Source organism: Maylandia zebra, linkage group LG14 (assembly GCF_041146795.1).
Source record: "Maylandia zebra isolate NMK-2024a linkage group LG14, Mzebra_GT3a, whole genome shotgun sequence".
Classification (NCBI taxonomy): Eukaryota; Metazoa; Chordata; class Actinopteri; order Cichliformes; family Cichlidae; genus Maylandia; species Maylandia zebra.
In genome coordinates, this window is record NC_135180.1 from 15,670,117 (window position 1) to 15,686,513 (window position 16,397).

Consider the following 16,397-nt stretch of genomic DNA (forward strand, 5'->3'; position numbering starts at 1 on the left):
TACAGAAGCAAGTCTCTTTCTCTCTTTTCCACCACGTAACAAAATATACAGTATGTAGAACTGAATGTTGACCCGAAGAATCAATATTGGATTAGACTGTCGAGCGGCTGGCAACGCTCACCACTAATTAACACTAAATTCTCTGCTCCTTCCAGACCCCACCAATGCTGAGCCAGTCATCTTGGATGGCTTTGACCACCGAGAGGTGATGATTAATCATCGGGTGGAGCTGCCCTGCAAGGCTTCAGGCTACCCAATGCCCAAATACCGCTGGCTGAAGGACAACAGCCCCTTGGAGCTCGACAGTCGCATACACCAGACAACCTCGGGGTTGCTGATAGAGAGCACACAGCCCAGTGACTCGGGAACATATGTCTGTGAGGTGTGGAACAGCTATGGCACCGCGGAGGTCATGGGTCGCCTGTATGTCAAACGTAAGTGCTTTATAAAATTCAGGGGTTCTTCTATGTTGTGGGTAGCTGAAACTGCTGTATTAGAGTAATGAAGTGAAATGAGTGGAAAAAAAAACAGCCTTGGCACGTGTTAGAGAGTGGATGGTTAGTTTGGTTCATGTGAGTAAAATGAACATATAAACTAAACAAGAAGTACTCAGAGAGCACATACCTCCACCGAGGCGGCTCACTCTCTGGGCACTTGTAAGAATATACCATTATATTTTGTATATATTAATTTTCTTTTCTTTGCTCTTTTTAAATGTACTTTGTAGACTAGAATCCACATATGTGATTCCCTGTATGCTTATATGTTGTCAATACAAGCAATGTCAGTAAGAAACATAGATTTAAATAGCGCTACATAGCCTTCAGAGGAATCTGCTGACCTTGAAGGAGGTCAGAGGTCAAATGCGACATGATTTTAAATCGTTCTTTCTTTATAGAACTTTCTATATGCTGACAACACACACCACATTTGTAATATTTGTAGTTTCTAAGGTATGAGGCTTTTTGTCAGTTTTCAATAATAAATCATTTAGTTGACCTTGAAGACATCGGTGGATGTAAGCTGAATTTTAAAGGATTGTTAACATGACCCCACTCTACACTCTACACATCAGAATTCATTTGAAACTTTTACACCTTGGTGTTTACAGACAGAACGAATGACACACACACAGGCAAACGCTACCAAAAACATAACTTCCTTGTTGGAGGTAATTAAGGATTATGAAGCTACAACAGTAAATACTAGGGGTGCAACGATATTCGTATCGATATTGAACCGTTCGATACAGTGCTTTCGGTTCGGTACGCATATGTATCGAACAATACAACATTTGTAATTTATTTTATCAATTTTCCTTCTGACGATGCTGTCTGTGTTGAGCGCTCAGTGAATCTGTGTTCGACTACTCCGCCTAGGCTGCACTGTCGAGCGCAGATCCACTGAGCACTCAACACAGACAGCATCGTCAGAAGGAAGAGCGCAGGGCAAGCTAGCGAGACAGAAGTTAAGCTCTACTTGCAACAGGCAAATTGAACCTCATTCAGATCTGGCGTTTGGAATTATTTTGGTTTTCATGTGACGTATGACCCTGAAGGTAAGCGAGTCATGGACTAAAGCAGAGGTGTGGACTCGAGTCACATGACTTGGACTCGAGTCAGACTCGAGTCATTAATTTTATGACTTTAGACTTGACTTGAAAAAATGTTCTAAGACTTGTGACTTGACTTGGACTTTTACACCAATGACTTGGGACTTGAATTGGACTTGAACCGGTTTACTTGAAAAGACTTGATATTTTACCCCAAATATAAAATTTAACATGCATATTATATAGAGATTGAAAATGTGACGTCATTCACGGGTAGAACCGCAAAGGATTCTGGGAACTCGTGGCAAGAGGTACTAGCGCACGCAGGCTTTCAATTAAAATCAGTCACACAGCGATAAAAAGAAACACAAAAATGTCAAGAAGCCGTTGTATTATTAACTGCAATAGCCGGTCGCATGACAGCCACGGGAAGCCGACGGGTAAAGAGATCGGTTGTTATCGGATTACGTCGTTGAAGAGAAATTGTTCGAGCCATGTTTCCAAAGTAACAAAGACGCGACGGGTGGCCTGGATTGCAGCCATTCAAAGATCAAATATAACGTCCCAGAACACTCCAGCTCACAGGTTAGTCTGCTCCAAGCATTTACACAAAGGTCAGTCTGCTGTTGTAGTTAATACGTCATTTTCATAACATAATTGGTGATATAGGTTACAAGCAAGTCTGGCGCTGAACAGAAATTGTCGCGCTATGCTCCTTTGTTTATTGTGCATAAATAGTGAATTGTCCTGACACAATATTGCGTTTCGCTTCTGTTATTATGGTACATTGACAAAAACATATACTTTTATTCACAGGATAAAACAGTTGTTTTGTATCACTAATTGCCCAGTACGATTACAGCATACAATATTATTGTCACTGCTACATTTCTGTGATGGGTACCAGAAATTATTTCCACTACTAATTAATTACCGTTGAGCTCAAAGGTCCTATTAATAAACGGTTAAGGAATGTGTATTTATGACAACAATTTGTGAGACTGGTAAACTTATGATATGTACGATGGTCTTTCGTTCTACACGGTGCATTTCAAGGTCCTGTACCCATCCGTCGGTAAACTGTACCTGGGCTTGTTGCAGTGACCTGAAGTTACTAAACTTCATGAGTGTATGCACTCACTCCAAGAACCGTATGATTATAAATATGCATATAAATATGCTACGATGAGATAGCTGACTTCATCTAACTAGCAAATGTTTTCAAGGCTACGTTGGTGATGCAGTTTTTTTTTTAAATGATATTTTAAAAAAAAATATCATTTATTTATGTATGATATTTTTGTCATGCGATTTCAAAGCCGGTCCTACAACCGCATCCAAGAATAACATGCAGCTTATCTCAGAACTGTCGGTGAAAATTATTCTTGGAGCTAGGTTTAATTGAGCTGCATTTTAAAGAGGTGCAATTTCACAATTTGTGTATATTTTCTAAGTTCACTATTTTGTCATGTGTTGAGAAAAACACAGATTAAAAAATTACATGGTCTAATATTTACATTTAGCATAACTGCAACATGCTTTTTTTCGTTTTTTTTTTAAAGACTCGAAAGGACTTGAAATTCAAAGTTTCAGACTTGTGACTTGACTCGGACTTTTACACCAGTGACTTGAGACTCGACTCTGACTTGCCTGACATTACTTGAGACTTGACTTGAGACTTGAGGATAAAGACTTGAGACTTACTTGAGACTTGCAAAACAATGACTTGGTCCCACCTCTGGACTAAAGTAAAACAGTATGTTGGATGTGCCATGCAATGCTCAATTACATTGGTGTGAACTAGTGTGTTAGCGCAGTTAGCTCGTTAACGTGTTTGCCGTCTAGCCCCATGCACGGAGTGATCGGCGGTAGCTCGTTAACGGAGATTTGCCGTGTTGTGGCGTTAAGGTCATTTCAACGAGATTAACCTGAAAGCACTAGCGGGAACACAACGAATATGACTGCACATTTACGCCGACATCATCCTAGTGCAAAGACAAGTGGAAGCAGACAAAAAAAAGCAAGCATGCTACTAACTTTAGCCGAGTCATTTAGACAGCTGTTAGCACATGATTCTCCTTATGCTGCTGAGAATATAGCCCAGAAGAAGCGGATAGTATAGCTTTTATTTTGGAAAGAGCCATTTCTCTGTAATAAACTCTCTTTTCCAAAGATGAGTGATTCCTCAATCAGATACAGGGCTCGCAATATCGCTAGCCCGACGTCCCGGAGCTAGCGATTTTTTCAGTCCGGCTACCAAAATCTTTCTCTTCCCTGCCCGTCGGGCTATTGTAGGAAAAATATATGTCAATGCTTTTGCATTCTTTCAGAAATGTAGCTGGGTAATTATGTCATTGGCATCGGTGAGCCACTGTCAATATGTGACATATTGAAGTCGCGTTTGAATTTGCGCTTGTTTTTTTGCTTTCACTTTGCAATCGTGCGAACTGTGTATAGAGAGCGACAGCACTGATCTGTGAGTGATGATAATTTGTGCACCAATTCCTCTGACATCGTCTTATTAATCGTTAGCTTACTATGCAAACATGACAAGTGAAATCTCCCGCAGCTTAAACATGTGAGAGGTTGATCGCGCAGAGAATCGCTGAGCTTATGTGAGTGAGTGTGTAAAAGCATTTCAGTTCTGCTGAGCCAAATAAGACAGGTCAGGGTGAAGAAGTGACAGCCAAAGAAAAGCTTACCACAAAACGGAGAAGTTATGACAAATCAGACTATAAGGCAAAAAGAAAGTGCAGCTTTATGGTTTCATGGACAAAAGAATTTCTGTGGCTGCGATATGATGAGCTAAATAACCAGGGCTGCACATAAGTGGTCCGCAGGTGCGCATTCGCTGTCAAAATAAAAAACGCGCACAAGGGTTAGGGTTAAATTTAAAAACTGTACTTTTGAGTTAAAATATATATTTATAATTTTAATAAATGACAAATTAAAAAGGCATGAACATTTTTTTGTATCGAAAAAATATCGAACCGTGACACCAAAGTATCGAACCGAACCGAACCGTGAATTTTGTGTATCGTTGCACCCCTAGTAAATACGTGTGTGTGAGATTGAAATGATTTGCCAGTAACTGACTCCTGCACCAGCAGCACCACTGGGGGCTGTGTTTAGTGATAGCAAGTGACACCCTGCTTGTTTTGTTTGATACAGTGATGTACTGCATTGATGAGAATCAAATGTTAGCGCTAGCATTCTTAATGATTAAGAATAAACATTGAACTTGGACAAATATAATGATAATCATACTGTACCTCATTATTATATTTACTACCCAATTTTTTTTCTTAAACATCTCTTTGATTTCTGTGTCCACAGAACCCTTGAAAGTAGTGGTCAGCCCTCGAAAGGTGAAGGGCAGCGTGGGTAGCAAGGTGTCTCTGTCCTGTAGCGTGAGCGGCTCAGATGAATACGAGCTGTCATGGTATCGCAACGGAGAGATCATCTACCCTGGCAACAATGTTCGCTTCATTGGGCTAAACCGGGAGAACCTCATGATGGAAGGAATGTCGAAAAGTGATGGCGGGGCTTACCAGTGCTTCGCCAGGAAGGGCAAGATGTCTGCACAGGACTTTGTTCAGGTTATCCTTGAAGGTAAAATGGCATCACTGCTGCAAAGGTATCCAAACACACAAATACTGACCAAAACGCTACACAGTAGCAGCTGTCCTATACATATTCAGTGAGTTAGCACAAACAGATTCAGGCCTTGAAGATCAATAGGGTTTATGTGTTAATGGCATGCTGCTGCGATTCTCTGCCACCACTAGAATGATTGCCCCACACTTCACAAACACATACAAAAATACATCCACACACTCTTTAATCCATTAACTTACCTTGGAAGCGTTGCTTAGGCAACTGTCTCCTGTGGCCAGGGAGCTGTAAAAAGAAGATATTGATAATCTATAATCATGTGGAATACACCTAGATTATCAGAGAGCAGCAGCAGCAGCAGCAGCAGGCAGACACAGACATTTGAAAAGCCGACAACTCTCTGTGTCTGGTAGAAAAGCTCATGGATCTATGTTCTTAATGAAAAAATGGCAAAGTCTTCTCAGAAAGACATGATTTTTTTCCTTTCCTTTTGCTGCTTTCTATCACTGTTTTATTAACAAAAATGTTTTCTTCTAAAGAAAAAAAAGATTTGTCTCCAACAACAAATGTATACTGCGTCTGGATATTACAAAGAGTAGTATGTAGACAATACAGGATATAAATGTTTTTTTTTGAATAATGAGTAAATGACTGAAAAAAATTTACCTGGTTTTTATGCAGGATTTCAGTAGAAGCTGTATCAGATGAACAAAGATTTTACATCACTTGCCCAAAAGTGGAAAAATGTGTAATTACCGACTGGTTAGTGAGTGGCACCTGGAGGTTGCTGGCAGTCACTTGGTGAAATTGATCACAAAGTGTGCTGTGCCACAAAGCCATCTTTATGATTGCCTTGATTTTTAGAAGATTGCTGCAGTTACCAGGAGTTTGCAAGAAAGATGTGGATTGCCAGCTACCAGCCAAGTGCTAACAAAATTTGCATCCAGATTTCCAAAGCCGTAACTTTTGCACGGAAGACAAACTATTTATGTTTTTTTTTTTTATCTCACTTTCCAGTTTTGCCACCACTCAGAGAGTAGCTTGTAGACATGCTGGCATGGTCAACACCTGAGAGGGGTGCTAGCTACCAAACCATTTTGGCTTTGCTAGCCAGTGGGGAGCACACAACTGTGTCACTGGGGCTTTATTTGCTCGGGCTAGGGTTGCCAACCGTCCCTTAAAAAACGGAATCGTCCCGTATTTAGAAACAAAAGTACACGTCCCGTATTGAGCTAATAAGGGACGCACTTTGTCCCGTAATACAGTGAGAATCAAAAGTAGTCTATAAATGTTAATGGAATTAACGCTTTGTTTGAAAACATAATTCCCAGCCCCTCTCCTGCTTTGTGACCAATGAGCTGACAGCACACTTATGACAATTCGAGTATGACAATTCAGATTATCTCATTGGTCGAGGAAAGGTCGCTTGCGGAGAAAATACCGGAAGACAACAGATGACCACAACAACAAGCATGGCCAACAGGGAAACAAACGCCGACACTGCGGTGCACGTCTCGGATGACAGTACACCTAAAGCTGGGCAGACACTGCGATTTTTTTCAGTCACGTTATTCAGCTCTTGCTCAAACTGCACGATTGACTCGCAGGGATTAGAAGTTGGTAGGTCACGATGCAGGGTCTCACACTATACGGCCCGATGCTCTGATGCGACCTGAGTGCTCACACTGTGCCTCCATAAAATGAAGGTTATAACAGAAAATCTGTCGCTCGCTCTCTCTGTCTTTCACTCACACAGACACACCACCATCAACTTTGCTAAATTGCTAATGAAAAACATGATCAGGCAGCTGTGATTAAGCAGCAGTGTAAATCCAACTATTTTCACGGTTGTTGTGGTCGTGATAATTTTGTGATGCCACATCGAAAAGGCTCGGATGAGCTTTCCAAAGTTCTACAAGTTGTGCCTCCATCACTTGTGTCCAGATCACACGCTGCACAGCCGTGCTGCTCTGTCTTTTTCACCGACGTTTACGTGTTTGCGCATGAGCAGTGTGAGCGGCTGTGGTGACACCCTCACGAGCGATTGATGATCGGGAGCTGGTCGTGAGGTGTTAATCACTTCTCGTTACCCCACGTATACTACACGATGCACGATGAAGGCCAAAATCGGGCCGATCACCAAATCGGTCGCACGACTCAAAAATCGGCTCAAAATGGGCCAAAAATCGCACAGTGTAAGCCCAGCGTTAGAGCAGCAATGTTTGTTCCCCTCAGAGAAAGAAAAGAAAAAAGGCTGCAAAAGTACAGGGAGGACTGGGAAAAGGAAAACACCTGGCTGGGAAAGTGCACGATAACACCTATAAAGCGCACTGCACTGCGTGCCGGCGCACTTTTTCCATAGGCATGCTTCTAGTGGTGGGCACAAGAAGAACATGAGGGGCGTGAAAGCTCGGGGAACCCTTAACCAATTTTTTGTCCACCAGGCCACGGCAGAAGCAGATATGGTATGTAAACACTGGTTTGTTGTTTAAACCCTCTGGTTAAGGTTAATATGGGCATGTGCAGTGAATATCAGCGCTATGTGGCCAGAAGTGTGATAATATCATTTATTTTGTGTAATAAACAACTGCAAGGATGGATGATTACAACAAATAGATGAATAATACATAAAAGTAATACATAGATGAATAATGATGATGAGTTAAGGTGCGTAATCATGGGAACAAGCGGGTTTACAAACAGGAGCAGCTGATTAGCATTAGAAAAGCTGAAATAATACCTCAACTGAAGCCAATTGTACTAAATGCACTATATGTGCACTGTTACAAGAATATTTTTCGTTCTATTGCTTTCTATTAATTTATATAATTTTAAGTTAAGCAGGACAGAGTGCTTTTAAAGAAAGATTTACTTATATTCTCAAAAGTTAAGCATGACAGGCTTCTGTTTAAGAAAGAGACCTGTTTTACTGTGTTAATGTTGTCATTTTGAGCTAAAAATAAATGGCTAAATGATCATTTGTTTCCCATATGGTCATATCACAAAGAATATGCATCTGCTTAAATCAAATTCAAGTCAAATGGTTAAAAAATAATTTCACACACACAAAAAAAGAGCTACCACACTGGGAAGGGTGAAGACAACTGGGTTGCCCGGCCCTGGCCACGAGGTGTCCCTTATTTATTTTTCAGGGAGTTGGCAACCCGAGCCTCGGGCCTACATTGTCACCATCATTATTGTTATAGGTGGACAGGTTAACACCATGTGGTTAGCAATCACATGTCTGAAAAACCCCAATAGGCACATTAGCTTAGTTTGCAAAGCTTAAAAAATATACATATTGGATTCATCACACAGCTGGTGCAACAGCGTTCAGTGATATTTAGGAGCTTCCCTTTGTGTCTCAAAGCACTAGTTGAAAATCAAAGCTATATATTTCTCACTGCCATTTTAGTGAGTAGTGAGAAAGGAATCAAACTGGCTCACTGTGATTTGTGCCCAACACAAACTCACTGGCTCGGCTAATTAGTCAGCACAAATGTTTAATTTGAGTGGTATGTGAGAAAAGATCAGTAATCATCCCGTTTCTGCCTGGGAATTGTTTAAAGTCTAGCATTTCTTCCCCACTCTCCCACACTTGGAGTCAGCCTTTTTACATATGCCTTATTGCCGTTGTTTGATGAACTATGAAACACATAAGTAAAGCTGTTATTGTGTCCAAAACTACCGAGATTATAAAATGAGATATCAGCAGGTATATTCAGTTTTTAAACGGTTGCCCTTTAAACTACAAAAATCTATTGAAGACAGGTGTGTTACAGTGACCTAACATGCACGATTTCATCTGTGACTGGTTTGAATCCTGTCAGGGATCGACATTATAACGCATTTCCTTTTCCCTTTTTCCACATGTGCACGTTTCAGCTTTGTTTGTCAATCCTGTAAAGCCTGATTCATGAGTTTTTAAAAAACTAAATAGCAATTTACATACATGAATCTCCATTTGTTCAGTCATTTTTGCTACATCTGGCGTTTTTGTTATTTTATTACTCACAGTAGTATTGCGTGTGTCTGATTGTAGACATTAGGTTTTTCACACCGATGATGTTGAGGTCTCAAAATCTCATATTTCAAATATGATACACTTGGCGTTACAGGGTTAAAACAACAAACTACCCCCAAAATACATAATTTATGATGACATTATTCACTAAACCGCTCTCACTTTTAAACTTAGTACTTCTGTGTGACTTAGCCTCTCTTTTATTCACCACCACGTTCCACTTTTGTCTTCTGTCACAGATGGTACTCCGAAAATCTTGTCCTCCTTCAGCGAGAAGGTGGTGAACCCGAACGAGCCCGTCTTCCTGGTCTGCAACGTCAAGGGCACCCCGCCTCCGAGGTGCACCTGGTCGCTGGACGACGACCCCGTCATCAAAGACAGCCACCACCACCTGGGCCACTACGAGACCCACGAGGGCCACGTGGTCAGCCAGCTCAATGTCACGCACACCCAGGTGCAAGACGGCGGGGTGTATCGGTGCACGTGCAGCAACTCGGCCGGGGTCGTGTACCACCAGGCTCGAATAAACGTAAGAGGTGCTTGTCAAATCAGCTCCTCCAAGAACAAATACACATACCTGTCTGTCTCTCTATGTGTCTGTCTCTGTGTCGTATATGAGAGCTGCTTGTTGTTTGGATCTGGAATTTATCTGCGAAAAACTTGTTCTTAAAATTTGGTGTTTGTTTTTTTCTTTGCTATTATTTTATTTTTAATTTGAAATCTTTATTCACACTTACATCTCCTTTTAAGTTGCTCTCCAGCGACTGATTTTGCCTCAGTTTTGTTTTCCTGTTACTGTCTCTTAATCCTAAACCACGTATACTTTTCTAAAATTGTTGCTTTGTAATTTTCTCTCCAAATTGTTACTGTGCTTTTCCAACACGCTTGCATTTTAGGTCAAATGAATTATGCTGGTTTGCTGCTCGTACGCCTATCTGGATATGGTTTGTAAATAGCCAGAAGAAAAATGCATTTCTTCTGTTTGAATACATTTATCCCCCGGTGTGCTTGTGTGTGCGAGTCATGTGTGTCTGTGTGTATTTACTCAAGCAGCCAATTCGACTCTTCTCGATCAGATGCTAAAGCAATTACTCTGTTTCCATTTTATGAGACACAGAATGAGGCTCGGCATGTATAACATTTGATGGGAAACAGAATGTATTACAGCCAAGTTATAAGCACGCGTAGTACAGTGTTATTTTAATGCTCTCTTTTCCTTCATATAGTTAGCACACTTTAATCTGCTTGTCATTTCACCGCCTTCTACTTAGAGTTCTGTCTTATTTCTTGTAGTTAAACAAAAGCTTTAAACAGCAGCTTCCTTTCACTTCTCCTGTGAGTACTTGGTGCCTGGTAGGACTTGTGGAGCTGTGAGGGGAAACACTTTCATGTTGAAATCCTGAATACGTTTAACGAGTCACGAGTCTGTTTGTAAAAACACCATAATAAAGCAAACCACACTCATTCACACTGTTGTTGTGATTTTCTGTGAATACCGCTGTCCTTAAAATCTTACATTTTTAATCTCTGTGCCTTTTTAGGCCGAGCCAGCATTCGTCCAATGAAAAACATCACCGCAATCGCTGGACGGGATGCCTTCGTTCACTGTCGCGTCATTGGCTACCCTTACTATTCCATAAAGTGGTACAAGAACTCTGCGCTGCTACCTTTCAACCACAGGCAGCGAGCGTTCGAGAACAACGGCACGCTGAAGCTTAGTAACGTGCAGCAGGTGGACGCCGGCGAGTATAACTGCAAGGTGATGGTTCAGCCCAACAAGATGGACTCCCAGAGCGTCCACGTCCGAGTGAGAGGTAAGTCCAATGAAACTGCAGCTCACCAAGTTGCCATTGGCAACCTTGATGTGTTATTCTTACTCTGATTACTCTTTGACATAAAGTCATTAGAAAGGTGCAGTACATCCGGAAAGTATTTACAGCACTTCACCTGTTTCACATTTTTTCATTATTCATTTTTGTTTTATTTTTAACAAAATTGCAAGAATTTCAAGGATGCAAGGATTGTTTTATAGTCATTCGCATCACATGTTTACATGAGGTGGAACGAAATTACGTGCACACAGTCCCAGAGCGAAAGAAACAGAATAAAAAGAAAATAGAATAACAAGTAATAAGTTATACAGATAAATAGAGTGCAACAACCTGAGTACCAGTATGGAGTAGATATAGAAACGTAGGTATATTTAAGCAAACTCTTTTTAAATTCTGTCTTTTTGGGGTATTGTGTGTTGAATTTTGAGGTGAATAATGAATTTAACCCATTTTATATTAAGGCTGTAACATGAACAAAGTTAAGTGAATCGCTGCGACTACTATCAGGATGCCCTGCATAAGAAATGAGAACGTTGATGCCGCTAAAAATACATTGCATGTGCTTTATAATTTATTATTGGTGACATACTGTTATTAAATCTATTTGGTAAACCAGTTCTGTGATTATTAGTGCATAGACTGTATATAAAGGGTGGTCATTAATTAGCAAACTGACATTTTATAGCATTTAGTGTTTAACTTCAAATGATCTTGTTTTTTCTTGGAACAAAAGATAGCCATGTTTATCAAGTTATCAGCAAATACTAGCAAGATTGTTACTATGTTGTGATATGTTAATCTGGTTTCTATGTGGATTTGAAAACCATGTATGTGCCAACTGCAAATCATATCTAAATGCTCCAAAACACACCACACAGATCATTACTGGAATTAGCTAATGTTACAGTCACATTGAGGAAAAAAAAGTGCTTGGAGACAAATAAAGTTAATGCTACAGAAATAAAGCATCACTTTGCCCTTCGAGCTCCCTTCTCTTTAAGTCTGTGTTCTTGGTTTTTGATCGAATGGTCTATTGTTAACACATGCTTTAGAAATTTGCATTTCTAAAACATAAAAAGGTCACTAAGTACTCATGCATTTACACTTATTTTCTGCAATAATCCAAAAGCATATGGGGAAAAAACAACTACTGACCTTCTGTCAAGGGTACCAGGATGATGATAACGTCCTATAAACATAGATATTTCTCTACCACTTCATGGTAAAATGGGCCGCTACCTATGTAGCGCTTTTTCACTCAAAGCGCTTTCTTACTACAATTCATCAATTCACAAATTAACAAACATTTACAAGCAAGTCCGGCATAAATATTGGAAAAACTAGCCTAAGTAATAAACTCTACCTACCGACACTTCCCTCTGCAGCTCAACAATTAATATGTAGTATTACATCTATTTAATATTAACAATCTGAGCTAAAAAAAAAGTGCCATTACCCTGTATAGTATTGCATGTGTGGTATTGATCTTCACACGTCACATTTAGCCAAAAGGCATAGGCATATTCCTCCATAGGTTTTGTGGGAAACTGTCACAGTTCCAACTTTGTGTGATACAGTGGTGAAAAAAGGTTTCGGCTCACTCTTCTCCTCCCATCCAGACGCCACAATATAAATAGATCTCTCCGGACTAAATTAATTAATCTACCTGATATTCCTGGGTACATTAGTCTGGCTTATGAAGAAGAAGTGAAGATGGCAGCTGATATTACAGGGCTGACTGACTGATCTCCACTGAGATCTTACAACTGTAATAGATTATACTAAAAAAACGGGCTTCCCCATTATGTCTCATTTCCTTCCCTCTGCACAGTATGTAATGTTGTTTTCACTATAATACACTTTCCCACAGAGCGAGGGAAACGGAGGAAGAAAGAGAGTGAGAAAGAGAGAGTGATGATATAAAGCAACCCTTCCCAGCGGTGCTATAGTGAGGGAGTGCATTTGTTAATTTACTCTGCTCATGCTTAAAATGCCGAAGTGTCTTTGGGGATCCCTGGAGTCCATTATCTCCACTTTGTTGTGAATTAAATAAGCGGCTAAAGTGCTGCTTATTTCAGTGTTATTTGAACTGAATGGACGCTCGCGCAGATGACTTGTGTGATGGCTGGAGATTTCCCAGAGAATATAGCGCAGTCAATTTGAATAGATCATATTGTAACTGTGATTATATCGTGCAGATAGATTGACTTTGTTTCTGAATTTCAGTTATTCAAGACAGGTGCATTGAAGACTGAGGTGGTGCAAGGGATGTAGCCTCTGTTTAGTTTAAAGTTGTTAATTCTTTATATTGTAATATAAATGCAAGTATAAATATTTCCTGTAATCATGATTTTTGTGCTATAATTTGATAGTGTTGTTGCAGCTAGATGTTAATGCACATAGGTGTAGGTTAGTGGCTTGATATATGATCATTTATAGATAAAGGGAAAAGGCTCAGGTTTGTTAAGGTTTCTTTTTCTAAAGCATCACAACAAGTCACCTTGAAAGTTATTATTATTTATTTTCTTTCTCTCTTTCTATGCACTCTGAGGACAAAATGTTCCAGCCTGGGAATGACAACGAATTATTGCAGCATGTTTTGCTATTCAAGTCTTTTATGTTCTTTCAGTGACCTCTTGTTTTCTTAACAGAGAGAGAGAGAGTGATGCTTATAGGGTTAGTCTCAATAAGGGACACAGCAGCTTTAACAGAATCCAGGGAGTTCAGATGATTTTTGAAGACTTGTAATCATTTAGATTTTTATCCCTCCACCTGCAGTCCCTCCCTACATCCAGCCCTTCGAGTTTCAGCGTTTCACCATCGGCCAACGCGTCTTCATCCCCTGCGTGGTCATGTCTGGTGACCGACCGCTGGACATCACGTGGCAGAAGGACGGGCGGCCGATCCCCGCCAGCTTGGGCGTAACTGTGGACAACATAGACTTTACCAGCTCGCTGAGGATCTCCAACCTAACACCCGACCACAACGGCAACTACACCTGCATCGCCCGCAATGAAGCTGCTGTTGTGGAGCACCAGAGCCAGCTGATCGTTAGGGGTAAGACAGCATCCACCTTCCATCTATCAGTAAAATCAGCTGGGAAACACCATGAAGTGTTGCTGTTTGTTGTGTTTGTTGCTGTGTACAGTCCCTCCTCAGTTTGTGGTTCAGCCTGAGGATCAAGATGGGATCTATGGCAAAACTGTGACTCTTAACTGCTCCGCTGAAGGTTATCCACCACCTACCATCGTTTGGGAACACTCCAAAGGTACATTAAATGAACTGAATGTAAAGGGAAGATGGTTGAACATGTGAGAAGAGGTGCAAACATCAGTCAAAACAGGGAGAAATCACTCTGCTTGCTGCTTTCTTTACCTGCGGCTGGCATACATGTCTATGAATGCGCAGGACATACAAACGCACACACCACTTCAATTTAGGGCTGTTAGTTTTCACAGTTCCCACCTGCATCGTTAGAAAATCATCAGAGAGAAAAAGACGAGAACAGACTGAAGCAGACAGACAGGCAGCAAGGCAGCAGGTGATTTTAGTCACTTGAGCAGGGCAGATGAAGAAAGGGGCCCCAGATGTTTGCTCCATCATCCATATAACCTGGGATGAAAGCTTCACCAAGAGAAACACAACAGCCAACGAGGAGCAGAGCGTGCGCATGTGTGTGTCTGCGTGCTCGGTGCCATGATCAAAGGAGTGAAAGAATCAGATCTGTTTTTCACCCTTTGATGGGATTTATGTGTGCTCGTGTGCATGTCTGTGCCTGATTAGCAGTGTCTGACCAGGCCTGATCAGTATGTACAGAGGGATCGGCCTGAGCTCAGCATGTGTCTACTCGCTTGTAGTGTTTGAAGCTAGCTTATTGGTCAGGTTTGCTTAAGCCAGACTACCAGTCAGTCCTATTTTTTGGTTTCTGGGACCTTTTTACCTCAGCATTTCACACACTTCCTGTTTCTCTACAGGATAGCTGTCAGAGCAAAGGGACAATGAAAATCAACTTATCCAGGGCAGGCAGTTTAGCTCGCTAATGCCTAATTTGTTGTTAGCCAGACTGCAGTTTGTCCAGAGAATAGCTGCCTGGCATGCTTTTACTGCAACAGTAATAGCTAAGAGCCAGATGAGTGTCTCCGAGAGATATGGAACAGTAAGTAAAGGTCAACTGCTATTAACATAACGACTAGCACTATTTGGATATGCAGAATCCATAATTCAAGGAAGAACACCTCTACCTCCCTCTGCCTCTCTAAGAGCCAGGGGAGCAGGAACAAAGTCACCACTTGACCCTTCTCTAGCCACGGCCACTTGACTGCATTTTAATTAAACAGCAAATACCCACAGCTCCCTAAATGGTCTAATCTGTACACGCTAACTTTAACACGAGCTTATGCAACGTCTGGCTCACTTTGCATGCGTTTAATGCTACATGAGCAAGACTAGTTAAAGATATGAGCCTTATAATTCAGTGTTGGTGACATTTCTTAGAGACTTAAGGGCTGCCAGTTCAGGAAGAGATACTGTAATGTATAACAGTAAAAAGAGACTGATTATATAATTTTCTATTTAAAAGACAGAGACAGTTTCCTACCCATCTGTTAGCAGACTTCAGACAGGTACCGGACAGATTTTGTTAGTTATTTTGAAAAATTTTAAGAATGAATTTCAAATGTCAGTCATATTTGACTTTTACAGATAAAGAACGGCGCAAAGCATCGAACCCACTGCTTCAGGATTAGTGTGTCCTTGTCTTTCAGACTGGCCAGAAATGTGTTTCTAAGGACATTTCTGTGTTATTCTTTTGGTGAATTCAGCAAACACAAGAGCAAAGACTAAATCCAGAGTTGGAAACACAAGAACAAAAAGAAAAAAGGAGAAAATCCTCTTCTAACTTCAGCGGAGAAATCTGCCTGACTCTGCATCGAAGGCTAGTTCCAATATAAGGCCTCCCTGCTCTCCCCGTTGTTCCTCTGCACCAATCTGCCTTCTTGTTAAACATGAGCATTATGTCTGTTCTGATTGCATCACACCAGCAGCTCAGCCTGTTTCGCTCTGCTCAGCAGCTGTTTGGCGATTTAAGGATTTAGGCCTGGTGTTAAGAAACATGTTTACAATCCTTGCTGAATCTGACAGGCTTTGTCGTCAAATCTGTAAACACAGATGCATGGTCAAGTGAATGCACATGGACACACACATTCTAGGTCCTCTTACTGTTAAGTACTGTAATGCTATTTATCTTCATATATGTGTATTTTTCTCTGTGTCGTGGTGCACTGAATGAGCCATATAAATAAATCTGAATGCCTCTTTTCTGATTTAAAACAGCTCCTGATTTTGTCTTTTTTTGGCCCGTCTCTACCTGCTCGCA

The 16,397-nt window shown here is 40.9% G+C and overlaps 1 protein-coding gene across 5 annotated transcripts in view; it reads left to right on the plus strand.

The window, feature by feature from the left end:
* dscamb (Down syndrome cell adhesion molecule b) overlaps positions 1 to 16,397 on the plus strand; it is a 134,094-nt gene that overhangs the window by 82,878 nt on the left and 34,819 nt on the right. For 4 of the 5 annotated variants that reach the window (XM_076892287.1, XM_076892288.1, XM_012917205.3 and 1 more), the window contains exons 5-10: positions 156 to 434; positions 4,889 to 5,164; positions 9,431 to 9,727; positions 10,733 to 11,005; positions 13,802 to 14,080; positions 14,172 to 14,291. In XM_076892287.1, coding sequence (XP_076748402.1) covers positions 156 to 434; positions 4,889 to 5,164; positions 9,431 to 9,727; positions 10,733 to 11,005; positions 13,802 to 14,080; positions 14,172 to 14,291 — 1,524 coding nt within the window. Of the gene's footprint in view, positions 1 to 155; positions 435 to 4,888; positions 5,165 to 9,430; positions 9,728 to 10,732; positions 11,006 to 13,801; positions 14,081 to 14,171; positions 14,292 to 16,397 lie in introns of those variants that run through there. The other variant, XM_076892289.1, reaches the window with a different exon arrangement.